The sequence below is a fragment of the Stenella coeruleoalba genome (genome assembly GCF_951394435.1).
Source record: "Stenella coeruleoalba genome assembly, chromosome: 11".
Taxonomy (NCBI): domain Eukaryota; kingdom Metazoa; phylum Chordata; class Mammalia; order Artiodactyla; family Delphinidae; genus Stenella; species Stenella coeruleoalba.
Genome location: NC_137157.1, coordinates 66,078,825 through 66,096,286, shown reverse-complemented (window position 1 = coordinate 66,096,286; position 17,462 = coordinate 66,078,825). Strand labels below are relative to the sequence as shown.

The 17,462-nt window shown below is 35.8% G+C and overlaps 1 protein-coding gene across 4 annotated transcripts in view; it reads left to right on the top strand.

Annotated features, from left to right (window-relative positions):
• The window catches only part of ARID2 (AT-rich interaction domain 2), a 169,833-nt gene that overhangs the window by 150,242 nt on the left and 2,129 nt on the right, over window positions 1-17,462 (top strand). For all 4 annotated transcript variants that reach the window (XM_079936949.1, XM_079936951.1, XM_079936952.1 and 1 more), the window contains 4 exons: window positions 5,413-5,551; window positions 5,644-5,729; window positions 7,823-7,946; window positions 8,036-8,127. In XM_079936949.1, coding sequence (XP_079793075.1) covers window positions 5,413-5,551; window positions 5,644-5,729; window positions 7,823-7,946; window positions 8,036-8,127 — 441 coding nt within the window. The remainder of the gene's footprint in view (window positions 1-5,412; window positions 5,552-5,643; window positions 5,730-7,822; window positions 7,947-8,035; window positions 8,128-17,462) is intronic.

Below are 17,462 nucleotides of genomic sequence, written 5' to 3'. Positions count from 1 at the left end.
GTTTGCTTTTAAACTGTTCTTTTGCATATGGTGCATTATTAAAATATCATAACATTTAAAATATATTATTAATATATTACCTCCTTGCATAGGTTGCAGGCTTTTAAGTAATGAAATCTTAAAGTAGTAGAAAAAGTGTGCTTCATTTACTTCACTTCTGTTTTCATGATGCCTAAGGAAGTGTTTGACGGTAGGAAAAGTGACAATAATAATCACAGTATAGATTACACCAATAAAGTAATGGTTTTTAGCTTTTAAAAGTTTTGGTACAAAGTGATTTAACCTTCATTGTTTGCTTAGGGGAGTTGGAATCAGGAAACTTGCACCTAGTAGCCTTCTGTGAATAACTTGTTTAGTTTAACCAAACAGCTTTTCACTAGGATAAAAGAAAAAAGGAATTTGGCTGAAAGGGATTTCAGTGAAAGCATAAAAGCTAATCCTGAGCTTTAGCTGCAGTTATTTATGTAATGAGCAGGGGACTAGCCATTATAAATTGTACTGATGATGTAATTGAAAATAATATATATCTTTGAAAGATGGCCAATGACTGAGAAAAAAAGCATCAGATATAGTTACTATAATAAATGTATTAGGTATTAAATTTTGTATCACTTTGACAAATATTGTAAATCTAGTTTCTATCTTTTGTGAAAGTAACAGGATCAAAGAAAAAGTGTTGTCTCTATTGTTTTTAGTTGGAGTAGCATTTATATTGTTAAACTTAAGTATAAGATTCAGTAGAAAGGAAAAGATAGAAGATGCAAAAGAACGGGTAGTTTATGAAGGAACAAAATAGAATCCAGTGTATAAGTGAAGGAGTTAACTCTGAAAACAGTGACTACTTCTGGGTAATATCCAAGGGAAGGAAAGATGATTAATGACAGAAGATTTATTATATAGAAAAAGGAACTTAAGGAAGCTCTAATAGAGTTACTTAAGTTCCTTCAGTAATCTTTTTTTTTTCTTCAGAGATGAAAGTCCCTATACACTAATACAGGTGAAGATGAGCTCTAAAATAGTAAGATTGAGGTTCAGTGTTTAACAAAAGGTGAAAGTTTGGAGCAGTTTCTGTGGGGAATGTTTTTAGGAGCAGAAATTAATAAAATGAGTTGTGAGTAATAGTAAGAGTCACTTGATAATCGGGACCATTAACTTGGAGGTGGGCTAAATTTTATTGATCAAAGCTTGACAGTTTGGGAATAGTTGTGGGAAAGATCTCAGAGTAGATGATTAGTCGGGTGGGCAAGGTTAAGAAAAAAAGGTTACCAGTGCCACCACTACGACGACTACTACTAGTAATAACGATTGTGATGATAATTTATTGTTGGCATACTATTTGCTAAATAATTTTACACGTATCATCACATTTAAGCCCCCCAGCCACCCTGGAAGCTAGATTAACAGTAAGTAAAATGTGTTTCAGAGAAATGTTATTTGCGCATTTCGTCTGCCTGTGGTTGTGTGTGGGGAGGAGGGGAGGCACCCTTCAGATGGTACATGCCAGAAATTATATATTTATTACAGCAGTTTTTCAGCAGATGGCAGTAAAGAATCTTAAGGAAGGTGTTCTTTAAATTTGTGCAAAGGCACCATATAACCATACTGTGGCAGCAGTATATAAAATTGTATCAGTAACAGACCCAGTCTTAGACTCACAGACATAGAAAACAAACTTATGTTTACCAAAGGGGAAAGGGCATGGGGGAAGGATAAATATATGTATAACTGAATCACTTGCTGTACACCAGAAACTAACACAACATTGTACATCAACTATACTTCAATTAAAAAAACAAAACAGACTCAGTTTTGTTTAAAAAACACATATACACATAGAAGACTTAAAGCATATATACCAAAATGTTAGCAGTCTGGATAATTGGATCACAGAGAATATTTATTTTCATTTGGTTGCTCTTTTGAATTTTTCTCATCTCTTTAAGTGAACATGTTGTTTGTTTTGGGGGACTTGGGGTAGGTTGTTGATGGAAAGGTAGTAGGAAGATTGTTTAGACACACTTGTAAACAGTAGTGACATCCCACTTCATGTCTTATTCTTCTCCATCTCAGAAAAATCCATAGTGTTCTGAAAACTCACTGTTTTGCATTGAAATTACATTTAAGCATTTTAAATCCAGATATTCCACTTAGGGGATTTGGAATCCCTAACTTCTCTCCACCCTCATATGATCACTGTAGCCAACTTCATCACTATTTTAGAACTTCACCTTGTACCATAGTCAGTCAGAGACTGGTTTGTATGACTCGAACAGTTAGCTGAATAAAGAGAAAATAGACTTAGGATGAAGGGAAACATAGTAGGTAAGAGGGAAATAGTAGATTCTGTCTTGGCCAGGTAAAGTGAGCACTTAAAAATTCTTGTCTTAAAACCACACACACACAGAGTTTTGTATATTTAGTAATTTAAATTGATCTAAAGAAATACTAACTTCGTCCTTCTTTCTTGTGACTGGTGAATTCATCAATTTTGTGTATTGTAAATAAACTTGATTCATGTAATGTATTGCAAAATAGTTTAAAAATAGATACCATTTTGACTAGTGACAAGTAGTAGTACATTTGGATTTTGGTTTGTGTGTCTGTGTGTGTGTAAACAATTTTACTTTTCAGTTAATAAATTAATAGTATTTAGGTAAAATCTTAAAAGTACAATAAGAACTGTTTTCTTGTGACAGTTAGTTGCACTCCAGTCATATATTTCATATTAATGAAATCGCATTATGAGTACTGAAAAGTAAAAGAAATTCCAAAACTAAAAATGTACTTACTTATTTTAGTTACACAGTAAACTTTTTAAAAAATGACATCCCCATGAGTTATTTATTTTATAACTAGGATTTTGTACCTTTTGACTTCCTTCACCTATTTCACATTCCGCCCTCCCATCTCCTGCCCCTGACAACCACCAGTCTCTTCTCTTTACCGATGAGCTTAGTAGGAGGGTTTGTCTTGTTTTGTTTTTCTTTTTTGCAGCTTCCACATATTAAGTGAGGTCATAGGGTATTTGTCTGTCTCTGTCTGACAAATTTCACTTAGCGTGATTCCCTTGAGGTCCATCCAAGTAGTCTCAGATGGCAAGATTTTGTTCTTTTTTTATGGCTAATATTTCTGTGTGTGTATATGTGTGTGTGTACCACATTTTCTTTCCATTCATCTGTCAATGGACACTTAGGTGGTTTCTGTATCTTGGCTGTTATAAATAATGCTGCAGTGAACATGGGGATGCACATATCTTTTCAAGTTAGTGTCTTCATTTATTTGGATAAATATCCAGAACAGGAATTGCTGGATCATATGGTAGTTCTATTTTTAATATTTTGAGAAACCTCTATATTGTTTTCCACAGTGGCCACACCAATTTACATTCTCACCAAGAGTGCACAGGGGCAGGGGTTTTGTTTTTTCCATATCCTCACAAACACTTCTTATTTCTTGTGTTTTTGATAGTAGTCATCTTCACAGATGTGAGGTGATATCTCTTTGTGGTTTTGATTAGTGATGTTGAGCATTTTTTCATGTACCTGTATGTCTTCTTTGGAAAAATGTCTATTTAGAACCTTGACCCGTTTTTAGTTTTTGGGTTTTTGCTGCTGAGTTGTATGAGTTCTTTATATATTTTGGATATTAATACCTTATCAGATATATGATTTGTAAATACTTTCTCCCATTCAGTACATTGTCTTTTCATTTTGTAGATTGTTTCCTTTGCTTTGCAGAAGCTTTTTAGTTTGATGTGGTCCCACTTGTTTATTTTTGCTTATTTATTTTTGCTTATCGTCGGCTTTGTTTTTGGTGTCAAATCTACAAAATCATTGCTGAAGCCTATGTCAGGGAGCTTACCACCTATGTTTTCTTCTAGACGTTCTATGATTTCAGGCCTTACATTCCAGTCTTTAATCCATTCTGAGTGAATTTTTTGTATGGTATAAGAGAGCAGTCCAGTTTCATTCTTTTGCATGTGGCTATCCAGTGTTACCGATACTGCTTATTGAAGACAATGTCTTTTTTTCTATCATATATTTATCACAAATTAATTGACTATATATGGGTTTATTTCTGGGCTCTCTGTTCTGTTTCATTGATCTATGTGTCTGTTTTTATGCCAATACCATACTGTTTTGATTACTATAGCTTTGTAATATAGCTTGAGATCACAGCACATAATGCCTCCAGCTTTTCATGTTTCTCAAGATTACTTTGGCTTTTGGGGGTCTTTTGTGGTTTCATACAAATTTTAGGCTTGCTTTTTCTATTTCTATGAAAAATGCCATTGGAATTTTGATAGGGATTACATTGACTCTGTAGATTGCTTTGGGTAGTGTGGACACTTTAACACACTACACTAATATTAATTCTTTGAACCCATGATAATTTTACAATAAACTTTTGGTAAGTATTTATATAGATGAATATAAATGGTATGAAATATGTCAGTTACAATGATTTTTGACCTTGTCTTTTATAATTCAGTATTTAATTCTTTTGATTAAAATTTATTTTAAAATGCCTATCATTTCCTGAAGGAATATTAATTTGAAATATTATATATGTGCTCCACATCAAAAATTGGCTCAAATACAGACACGTTTATCTGACATCCATAAAAAATTAGATCCTGAGAGAGCTGCCATAAACTTCAAAGCTATTGACTGTATAAATGTTTGAGTTACTAATTAGTAATTGAAGTCTTTTAACGTATTCTTTGCTGTCTGGATTCCAGTATTCTTTCATTACCATGTATTCTAATTAACAAGGGAGTATAGTATCTGATTTTCTTCAGGTTTCTGTCCTTGGCCAGATACACTCAGGCATTTGTATTATTACTATTAAGCCTCAGGGTCTGTGAGTGAATAGGGGGTGATGTTGGAGAAACGAGAGACATGACTTCTTAAACATAGATGGACATACAAAATGTGAATTCAACTAAAACGTCAGAGTCACCAAAATGTGTAGCATTTAGACTTTTAGCTTGAATATGCGAGAGTTTATTATGTGTAATATGAGATCTGGTAAATGCTTGAGCAGCTTCTAAGAGTACAAGAGTATGGTATTTGTTTATAAGATAATGTTCTGTTGTGTTTTAAAATGAAATTTTATTTACTTTCAAGAGATTCTTAACTGACCTTCATTGAAGGTAGGGAATTAAGAATGAAACACTAGGCTTAAAACAAATTACCAGAAGTGTTCAGAACAATTGAGTATTTGACTTTAAATATAAGCAGAAATTTAAAAAATATTCTTTGAAATGAAATGAACTTGAAATTTGTTTGCACTGTTTTGCTTAATATTTCTATACATTGATCTGGAGCTTTTATATTAGGAGAGCAGGTTTTCTATTTTAAAGAACATATCTAAGTGTTAGAAAACTTCTACTGCTTTTATTTTTTGTAGGTGGTTTCAGACCCCCTCACAGGTTTTCTACCATGCAGCAACTGAACATGGAGGGAAGGACGTATATCCAGGGCAGTGTCTTTGGGAAGGTTGTGAGCCTTTTCAGCGACAGAGATTTTCTTTCATTACCCACTTACAGGTACACTTTCTTAATACTATTTGGTTTGTAACTCATTTGGTTGTGTTAAAGATCTTGATGCATATGTTTTTTACTTCCTCTTTCTCAAAAAGGACAAACACTGTTCAAAGGATGCCCTGCTTGCAGGATTAAAACAAGACGAACCAGGACAAGCAGGAAGTCAGAAATCTTCTATCAAGTAAGGAATCTGAGTTCACTTCCTGTTGCACATAAAAAAAGACAAATCAGGAAACCAGGCAAAACTTAGTAATAAAAGGCAATTTAGTATATCGGGAGACAGGAAACCTGGGTTGTAGTCCACCTCTACCATTAACCAGCTATGTATGTGACCCTGTTCAAATGGTGTAAATGCCCTAGGAATCACTTCTCATTTTGGCTGGACCACATGGTCTGTAAGTACCTTGTAGCTCTAATATTTTGATTCCACTTTGTAGACAAGTCATTGGAAGTAATGACAGATGATATATGAGAAAAGCTTTGTAAACTGCAAATAAATATATGGTTCTTTGTCCTTTGAGAGAGTAGTTGAACATGTACTTGATAATGGCAAAGAGATTTATTCTTACAGCTACTCCTGAGGAGAGGCCAAGGTGGCATGTGAGGGTCCAATATAAAATTGTGTATGTCACATTTACTCTATGGTTATTCATTTACCTATTATTTCATGAACACATACTTGTAGTCAAGTTCTGAGTTAGCTGTAGATTCCTGTAAGGTCCTTATTAGATTTACATAGTATTTCCTGTTCTGTTTCTGAGGCCTTTAGTTGTAAACTCTGTAACCTGAAAAATACAGTCAGCCCTCCATATCCTCAGGTTCGGCATCTGAGGATTCAACCAACCAGGGATCAAAAATACTTGGAAAAAAAAAATTCAGGAAGCTCCAAAAAGCAAAACTTGAATTTGCCATGCACTGGCAACTATTTGCATAGCATTTACATTGTATTGGGTGTATAAGTAGTCTAGAGATGATTCAAAGCACACAGGAAGATGTGTGGAGGTTATATGCAAATGCAGTCATCGCTCGGTATCTACCTGGGATTGGTTCCAGGATTTTGGTATCCACAGAGGGTCCTGGACCCAATCCCCCGTGGACACCAAGGGACAACTGTATTTTAAATTCTCATAATGTGAAAATAAATTAATTTGTCACCATTTATTGAGATACTGCTGTGTACTGGGCATTATGCCAGACATAGGGAATTCTAAGAACAAGATATAGTGTAACTTCACAGAGTTGAAATTTTAGACAGAGAACCAGAAGTATAGGAACACAGAAGCTGCTTACATACTTTATTCATTCCATTACTGTTTACTTTATTCTCTCCATTACTATTTATTCCACGTGCTAGGCACTAAGGTATAGCACGAGGTATACGTGACCAAGATGTTTTGCTGTTTTCAAGTTTGGAGATGCAATGAGAGGTATAGGTAATTCTTATTATATGGTGTAATAAGTCCTAAAATGAAGATATGCACAAGACACTGTGAGAGCCCACCTAAACCAACCTAGGAGACCAGGGAAGGCTTTCTGGTAGAAAGCACATCCAAACTGAGACCCAAAGAATGAGGAGTAAATAGCTGAGGGTTTCATAAGCCATAATCATGAGTTTGGATTTTCCCCTAAAGGCAGTAGAAAGTCATTTTTCTGCCAAGTATCTTTTTCTGTAAATTTCACTGTACAGTTGACCCTCGAACAACACAGGTATGAACTGGGAGGATCTACTTATATGCGGATTTTTGTCACGGTAAATAATGCAGTGCTGCATCATCTGTGGTTGGTTGAACCCACAAATGTGGAACTGTGGATATGGAGGGCCAACTGTAAAGTTATATGCGGATATATACCGCATATACCAGTACATTCTCAGGTAATATTATTTTACTCCTAGGTACAGTTTAGCAAAAATAATTTGCAGCTCAAATTGTAGACTAGTCTTTGTTAACATCTTTACATTGCATTCAAAGACGTGAACTTCACAACTTTGAATACTATGTTGTATTGATATATGGGCTGTACCAGAACATCTGTTGTTTGCTTTAAAGTTGATAGATCGGAAAATAAAAGACTTGAAACTTCTCCTTGATACCGAGAGCCCTTATGCCTAGGCTGACACAAGAGTGAATATTACTGCTGGGCCATGGGAGCTTTTACTCACCCTGTGTCCAGAGTTTCAGAGTAACCACCTTAGGGGTTGGCAGGTTGGTCATTCGTTATCAGTCTGTCTGCTGCATCATGTTAACAATCTCTTTCTCTCTCTGGTCAATTTAGGCAGCCAGCTGTAGGGGGCACAAGCTCAACTCCTAGAGCACAAAAGGCCATTGTGAATCATCCCAGTGCTGCCCTTATGGCTCTTAGGAGAGGATCAAGAAACCTTGTCTTTCGAGATTTTACAGTGAGTAAGCCTCGAAAGCCTTGTCTGTAAATGTGTGCACGCTGTGTGATTTAGATCTTTATTCTTTTTCTTTTCTTTTCCTTTTTAAGGATGAAAAAGAGGGACCAATAACTAAACACATCCGACTAACAGCTGCCTTAATATTAAAAAATATTGGTAAATATTCAGAATGTGGTCGCAGGTGAGTAATCTGTTTTCTGTAGCCAGAGTGAATCTAGATTATTTTACTTTTACCCGTAAGTTAATAAGGTTAGATGCCTGCATTTTATTCACTGCTTTTTGCATAAATTTTTGGATATGTCCGAAAGCTTATGTCAAGCTCAGGCCATCATGGATTCTTAAAAGCCAAAAAAATAGAAGTTGAAACAACCAAAAGGTTTTCTTTTAACTTGTTTCATTAGGTTAAATTTCTTGCTGGTCATAGAATTTAAGTTTATTTTATTTATTTATATTCATTTATTTTGGCTGCATTGGTTCTTTATTGCTGCGTGCGGGCATTCTCTAGTTGCGGCGAGTAGGGGCTACTCCTTGTTGCGTTGCACAGGCTCTAGGCACACGGGCTTCAGTAGTTGTGACACACAGGCTCAGTAGTTGTGGCTCGCGGGCTCTAGAGCATAGGCTCAGTAGCTGTGGAGCACGGGCTTAGTTGCTCCGCGGCATGTGGGATCTTCCTGGACCAGGACTCGAACCCGTGTCCCCTGCATTGGCAGGCAGATTCTTAACCACTGCGCCACCAGGGAAGCCCTGGTCATAGAATTTAGAGCAAAAAAGTAGATCTACAAGAGAAAACTTAGGAGTTTACTGGGAGGAAAAATGAATTGCTCACTTGAATCATGTGGAATTAGAATGGAATTCAGTTTGATAATTACCGTTTTAATGAAATCATCAAAGCCATACGTGTGCTGAGATTCACTATAATACTCTGAAGTTTTAAAAGTTACATTTTAATGAACTTAAGAGAAAACTTAGGATTTTGTAGATCTATAGCAACTGGAAACAATAACTCTAACCCTAGAGAGAGCAAATGTGGATTTGCCTCCCTTGTCTCCCTTGAAGCTTGAAGCTAATATTCTAGTATTATTCGTCCTCCATCTTCAGCTGACCCAACTCAGGCTCCTTCATTGGGAAGGTGTCCTCTGATGCATCTTGCCTTCCAGATAGTGATTTTTTTCTCCTAGTCTCTCTCCTCCCACATAGTATTAATCGAATCTACCTTGGTTCTCCTCCCCCCATTTTACCTTGTGTTAGGTCTTTAATGATATTTCTTGTAGTAACCTTCCAACTGGACTTTCCAAACATAAAAACAGTGCCATCGATTACAAAAAAAAAAAACAATTAATTTAACTATATCAAACTTTAAAGCTTCTGCAAATTAATGATGAATAAAACTTAAAACTGAAGTTTTTAAAAAGTATTTTTAATGACAAATTTACTATATTTAGTGTATCAAGTATTCCCACAGAGGAATAAGAAAAATTCTTAACACTCAAATGAAAAACAAGCATAGTTTTTCAGGGAAAAAAGAAGAAATATGAAGGTTTTGTCACTAGCATCTCCCAGCTTCATTCATGAGTTCTTCCTTCCTTTCTCACTGTATTTTCCTCCTCACCCCTCCTTTTGCTACATTTCAGTTTTAGCCAAACTAAACCACATGCAGATTCCAACCATGCAAGACGTCTTTCGTGTCTCACTTTTGTACATTTGTTCCAGTGCTATACTGTCCTCCCTGTGTTGTGGCCCATTTAGTATCTGCAAGCCCCCGTGATTCAGCTCAGACGTTGGCTTCTGTGTGCTGCTTTTCCTATGCTGTGTTCCCCTTCCTCACTGAGTTTGTTCTTCTCTATTTTTGTAACATGTCTGTCTTATAACATTTCATCTTACTGTTTTGTAAGTAGTTATTTATGTGGCTTTTTTCCACTACTGACCTAACTACAGATTCTCTGATTAATCTTTGTAGCCCAATTGCCCAATACATCAGAGATAATCCCTACTTCCTATTCTTCCTTCAAGACTCAACCCAGGTCACCTCTTCCTTTCCTGACATCTCCCTCACTACCTACCCTTGACCTAAGGTGCCCCCCACACATTGCTTTGTTACCACCTTACATGATGAGGTCTGTGAAAGCAGGGGTTGAATATTTATTTTTGTTTTTGTGTCCTCAGTGCCTAGCATAGTGTTGGAAGTATAACAGTGATTCAATAAATATTTGATTGATAGACAGATGGAAGGGAAGAAGGTCTCAAAAATTCATTTTTTCCTAGAGTTCTGATCTGGAATTTGTGTAGACAGTTGGAATTCTAAAAGTAATTTTATAACTTTTCCCTCACATTCAAATTGTACATTCTTAGGCTTACAGCAAAGCCACTTTGGCTACATCTAATATAATTATTGAACCAAAGTTTTCATCTTACAGTTTGTGTTTTGTTGTTGATTTTGTTATTTTATTTAACTCTAAACCTTCTGGATGTCTTTTGGCATCTTCAGGTGCTATGATCTTAGAAAAACAGAAGCAGAAGAATTAAAACAATCCATTAAATTCTTCCCATTCACCCTCCCAGTCTGGGTTGAAATCCCCATGTAGAACCTCTATCGAATATCTCCAGTAATGAGGAGTTTTGCTAGAGGAGTACTGACAGAATCTGGCAAAACATATGTGAAGAAAAAAGTATAGGAAATCAGGTATTGCAAAAGATAATTCTTTGTTGATATACTTCCTCGTCTCTGGTGGAGTAAGTTAATGGGTGCGATTTTTTTTTTTTAACTAAAGCAAATTCTATTTGCAATAAGAAAATTACAGGTCAACAGGAAGATATATGGAAATTTACTTTCATTCTTACAGTACAGTATACTGAAGAGTATGAAATGTCAGCATTTTTTAAAATTTTAAGTTCAGAATCTGATTGAATAATGTAAACTTTTGTGCTTCCCTGGTGGCGCAGTGGTTGAGAGTCTGCCTGCCGATGCAGGGGACACGGGTTCGTGCCCCGGTCCGGGAAGATCCCACATGCTGCGGGGCGGCTGGGTCCATGAGCCATGGCTGCTGAGCCTGCACGTCCAGAGCCTGTGCTCCGCGACGGGAGAGGCCACAACAGTGAGAGGCCTGCGTACCGCAAAAAATAAATAAATAAATAAAAATAATGTAAACTTTTAAAATGCAGTTTATCTCCTTTATGACTAAACTTGAGCTTTGGAGAACTGCAATATGTTTCTCCTCTTTTTGATGTATACCTTTTGTCAGTGTAACACATGGGTCTTATTTAAAAATCAAATGATACTTTCACTAATAATGAACAATCTGAAAAAGAAATGAACAGTTCTATTTACAATAAATCAAAAGAATAAAATAATCACATTAACCAAGGAGGTGGAAGATTTGTACATTGAGAACTATAAAACATTGCTGAAAGAAATTAAAGAAGATGTAAATAAATGGAAAGACATCCTTTGTTCATGGATTGGAAGACTTAATATAGCTTAGATGTCAATACTACCCAAAGCAATCTACAGATTCAATGCAACCCCTATCAAAATTTCAGTGACATTTTTGCAGAAATAGAAATATTTGTTCTAAAATTCATATGGAATCTCAAGGAATCTTGAATAGCAAAACTATCTGGAAAAGGGAGAACAAAGTTAGAGGACTCATACTTTCTGATTTCAAATTTCACTGCAAAGCTATAGTAATCAAAACAGTGTACTGTCTTTAGTGACATAAAGACAGACATATTAACCAAGGAAACAGAATGGAGAGCCCAGACATATGTGGTCCTTGCATATGTGGTCAAATGATTTTCAATAAGGATGCCAATTCTCTATTCAATGAGGAAAAGATAGTCTTTTCAACAAATGGAGTTGGGAAAACTGGAAATTCACATGCAAAAGAATGAAGTTGAACCCTTACCTAACACCATATGCAAAAATTAACCCAAAATGCATCAAAGACCTAAAAGTAAGAGCTAAAACTATAAAACTCTTAGAAAAAGCTTCATGACATTGGATTTGACAGTGGTTTCTTGGATATGACACCAATGGCACAGGCAACAAAAGAAAACGTAAATTGAATTTCATCAAAATTAGAAATTTGTGCATCAGAGGACACTATCAATAGAATAAAAAGACATTCAACAGAATGGGAGAAAAGAATTACAAATCAAATATCTGATAAAGGGGTTAATATTCAGACTATATAAAGAACTCCTAAAACTCAACAACAAAAAGAAGACAAACCAAATCAAAAATGGGCAGAGGACTTGAATAGAAATATCTCCAAAGAAGATAAATAAATGGCCAATAAGCATATGAAAAGATGTTCAACATTACTAATCATTAGGAAAATGCAAATCAAAACCACAATGAAGTACTACTTCAAACCCATTAGAATGGCTATTATTAAAAACAAACAAACAAAAAATCGAAAACAATTAAGTGTTGGCAAGAATGTGGAAAAATTGGAACCCTTGTGTGTTGCTGATGGAAATATAAAATGGCACGGCCACTGTGGAAAAGAGTGTGGCCATTCGTCAAAAAATGAAACATTTCATTCTACCTTTTGGGTATATACACAAAGGAATTTAAAGCAGGGAGTTGAACAGATATTTATGCACCATTTTCATGGCAGCATTATTCACAGTAGCCAAAAGGTAGAAGCATCCCACCAGTCCATCAACAGAGGAATGGATAACTAAAATGTGTGTGTATATGCAATGGAATATTACTCAGCCTTTAAAAAAGAATGAAATTCTGATACATTCTACAACATGGATAAACCTTGAAGACATTGTGTTAAGTGAAATAAGCCAGGCACAAAATGACAAATATTGTATGATTCCACTTAAATGAGGTACCTAGAAAGTAGAACAGTGTAACAGCCCCCAGCAGGGGGTTGGGGGAGTGAGGCAGTGGGGGCGTTCTTGTTGGTTGTGGGAAGATGAAAAAGTGCTGGCGATGGATGGTGGTGATGGTTGCACAGCAGTGTCGATGTACTTCATGCCCCTGAACTGCACACTTAAAGATGGTTAAAGTAGTAAATTTTGTATTATGTATACTTTACCACAATTTAAAACTAAAAACAAGAACAAAGGAGGGATTTGGGGAAATGCAGAGTGGCTACTAATGAGTATTTGGCTTCTTTTGGGGGATGATGAAAATATTCTAAAATTGATTGTCGTGATGGTTGCACAATTCTGTTACTATACTAAAGACCACTGAATTATACACTTTAAACAGGTGAATTGTGTGGTAGATGAATTATGTCTCAATAAAGCTGTTACAAAATTTTTTTAATTAAATGGTAAAGCTTATAACAAACTATATAGTCCCCTACTTCACCCTTCCTACCCACATCCAAGGAAGAGCTTTCAACAAGTTGAGCTAATTTTTCTGGTGTTTGCCTCCATGTTTCTAAATAACATGTTTATGTTACTGTTTCCTAATTTACCTATTTTACACTTTACCTGTTGACTCTCTTTCTATTGAACACTGTTAAAACCTCTCTTCCTTACGCTTTTCATTTCCTCATAATATTGTGACATCTTAAATCAGATGTTGTTGTGTTGTTTGATGCTGAGCCCCGTGCTACTGTTTTACGTTTCTTTTTCTCTCTTTGTTTTTGCAGGGTTAATGATTGTCTTGCTTCTTCATTAGCTTTTAATGGGCCTAATGCTGATTTTCCCATATATTTCAATCAGTATCTTTCAAGCCTATGTATAAGCTATCTAAAAAACACAGTTGTTAAACCTCTATCAGTTCTACATTTTTTCCCCCTTGGAAACTGGCCTTGGTAGTCTAGACAGCTTACTTTGTAGGCCTGGTGCACAGCTGTCCTTGGGAATTCCTTCTACGTTGAAACCTTTTTCTTGAATCCTACTTACTTCTTTTACTTGAGTTCCTCCTTCATTGTAGTAAGGTACATCCTCCAATAATTTCAAGGCCCTACCTGTCTGAAAATGTTTTTAGTCTACCCTTAGTCTTGATAGTTTGGTTAGATATAGACTTCTAGATTGAAAAATCACTTTCCTTTAAAAATCTGAGGACATTGCTCTAATGTCTTCTAGCATGCAGCTTTGCTGTTGACAAGTCCAGTGACATTCTGATTCCCATTCCTTTGTATGAGATCTATTCCCCCCCACCCCCACCCTCCAGAAGTTGTTAGGGTCTTTTTTTTTTTTCCGATTTCTGTTATTCTGAAATTTCATGAATGCTGTGTCTTGTTGTGGGTGTTTTTTATTGTTGCTGTCATTGAAGTGGGCATTTCATTTCAGTGGATCCTTTCAATCAAGAGATTCATGTCCTTAAGTAATGGGAAACTTTCTCAAATGTTTCTTTTTATAATTCCCTGCTATCCATTGTCTGTTCCCATTTCTAGAACTTCTGGGTTTTTTTGGATGCTAGACCCTTGTAGAGTGATCCTCTAACTTTCTTTTCTTTCTTAGCTTTCAATTTTGTCTGTTTAATCTGTTTTCTAGAAACTTCCTTGACTTTATCATCAAATCTACTGCATTTTTACTTCATCTGCCATGCTTTAAATTCTAAGAGCTCTTTTTAAGTTGTCAGTTGTTGCTATTTTTATAACATCCTATTCATAGGTTGAATACAGTGCTTGCTCATCTCTCTCTCAGGATATTAATGCCAGTATTTTTGAAGTTTCTTCTGCTCCTAGTATGGTTGCTGTGTACTCGAAATTACTTGAAATGTCTGAGGATTTGGGGCTTTGTGTGATATTTTAAGAATGAAATACCTGCTAGCTAGTTGGAAGCTCTGGGTGCATGACCCCCACGTGTCACTAGTGATTGCCATTTTAGGGTGACCCCCGATGAACCAGTTTGTTTCCTAGAAGCGCCTCAGACGTCAGTCTTCGTAGAGATTGTTTCTCCAGGGAAGAATCTTTGATTTCCTTGCCTTTAGAAGTGGGCAACTTGAAGGAGAGTCCGTGAGGGCGTGCACTGTGGAAACAGAATTGGGAGTGGGGTGGGCAGGAGGACCTCACTGGGGTCGAGTACGTTCACTTTCCTTCACGCAGTCTATGTCTCTGTAAGTCCTAACCCTTTCTGGTTTAGTTCCTCCAGAAAATAAATTTCTTTCATTCATTTTGGGAGGGAAAGGAGATAAACTTGCATCAAACTGTGCTATTTTCCTAAAAGCTGATTTGTGTCTTAAATTGTTTTCACTAATGCTACTTACAAATTATGTCTTATCTATTAAGTGCATTAAAGTGACACAATGTTTATCCTTTGTTAAACATATCAAAAGGGTAAAGGAACTTTTGAAATTTGAAATTGAAAGAATATCATTTTATACAACAAAAAAGGCATATTTCATTTTTTATCTAGTGAGTGCTTATTTAATTCTTTAAAACCTTTAAAATAAAAAATATTAATTTATATCAAAAATGAAATGGTTACTTTAAAATCATCCTAGTGATTGAAATGTAGTCTTTCTAGTTTTATCCATGTGACATAAAAATAAAAGAAAGAATACTTTTTAACATGTGACTGTTCATCAGTTTGGAAAATATGATTTTATTTAAGCTTTTGAAAGTAAAGGCTTTTTGCTTTGTCACAATGTTCATTGATTATAGAGGGGAAATAATTTGATTCCACTTAGTAGGTTATTTTTAAATCGAGTTTTTTATGGCTATTTTTTCTTTTCCAGAAAGACAATGTAGACATTTTATAGTTCATTTAAAAATTTGTTAAATAAACTTTTGAAGTAAATCATGCCTAAAGAAAAGTAAAAAACAACAGAAGTGTGAAGCTCAATGAACTGTCACAAGGTGAACCACCGCATAACCAACCATCCAAGTTACGAAATTGATCAACACCACTTCCACGGAGTCCCTCCGAGTGACCCCAGTCTTTACCCCGTCCTTGTCTGTGGGACTACTGTCCTGATCTGTAACACCATAGATTAACTTCACTTGATTTTGAACTTTATATAAGTAAAATCATATAGTATATTTTTTCTTGTGCTAGTTTTTTTTTCTCAACATTGTGAAATTCTTTCACGTTGCATGAAGTAGTACTGTGTATATATAGCAGTATAAAATTCTGTCGTATGAATATACTCAAATTTACTTTTTCCATTCTTTTTTTTTTTTTTTTTTTTTTTGCGGTATGTGGGCCTCTCCTGTTGCGGAGCACAGGCTCTGGACGCGCAGGCTCAGCAGCCATGGCTCGCGGGCCTAGCTGTTCCACAGCATGTGGGATCTTCCTGGACCGGGGCACAAACCCATGTCCCCTGCATCAGCAGGCGGACTCTCAACCACTGCACCACCAGGGAAGCCCTCCATTCTATTTTTGATGGACATATGGGTTGTTTCCAGTTTGGGACTATTAAGAATAATGCTGCCATGAACATTCTATGAACATTTTTTGGCCGTATATGTACATATTTCTGTTGAGCTTTTATGAAGGATTGGTGATTTCATTGGTGCTTTATTTTAGTACATAACGCCAAACAGTTCCAAAGTGGTTTTGTCAATTTACACTCCCTCCAGCAATGTTATGAGAGAGTCTCAGTTGCTCCACATACTTGCCAACATTTGCTATTGTAATTTTAATATTTAATTTTAGCCATTCTTTTGGGTGTGTGTACATATGGAAATTACAAAAGCAGATACCCTAACAGCCAAAAAATGTATGAAAAGGTGCCCAACTTATTAGACATCAATCTCAATTTTTTTTAAACAGTTTCACATATTTTTTTTGTTTCACTTTGTTTTGCTATGGTAAAGATGACTACAGTCCCCACGTGTTAAATTTTGGCTTTGAATTTCTTTGTTCCTATAAGTTGTTTCCTTATATTGTTTTTCATTCAAAATTTAGAAGTCTTCATCTCCTTCCTTTTCTGCTAGTTCCTTTTACTCAGGGTTATTTAAATGAGGGCACTGAATCGCATGGGTTCTTTGGTAATCTCATGCTCGTTGATTTTTTTTTCTAACATTTAATGTGGAAATTTTCACACATAAGGCAAACTTGAAATAATTTTGCAGTGAACACTCATATACCAGTCACCTAGCTTTTACCATTGACATTTTACTGTATGTACTTTATCACGTGTCTACCCATCCTTCCATTTCTGGCTGATTTACCACTCTTCTCCTCAACCCGTGGCATCACTGTCTGTAGACAGCACTCATCTTTATAATTTTTCTTCTTTATATACACAGTCACAGCAATATTGTAATTTGAGGGGTGGAAACTTTCTTTCAAAGTTTATAACTTTTTTAAAAACAGCTTCTTTATGGAGTAATGTGGTATTCAGGTGATCGTTAAGCCAGATGTTGGCCTGGCTTATTTTGTTTCCTAATAAAAAGAAAGAAACTCATCATACCTACAATATAATTTTTATTTTCAAGTCATCTCTTAAAAGCAGCCATTTTGTTCCTCTCCAGCTGTTTTCTGACATGATCTGAATTTTTATTTTATTTTGCCAAGGACACTTAACATGAGAGCTACCCCCTTAACAAACTGTTAAGTGTACATTACTGTTGACTGTGGGCACAGCGTTGCTCAGCA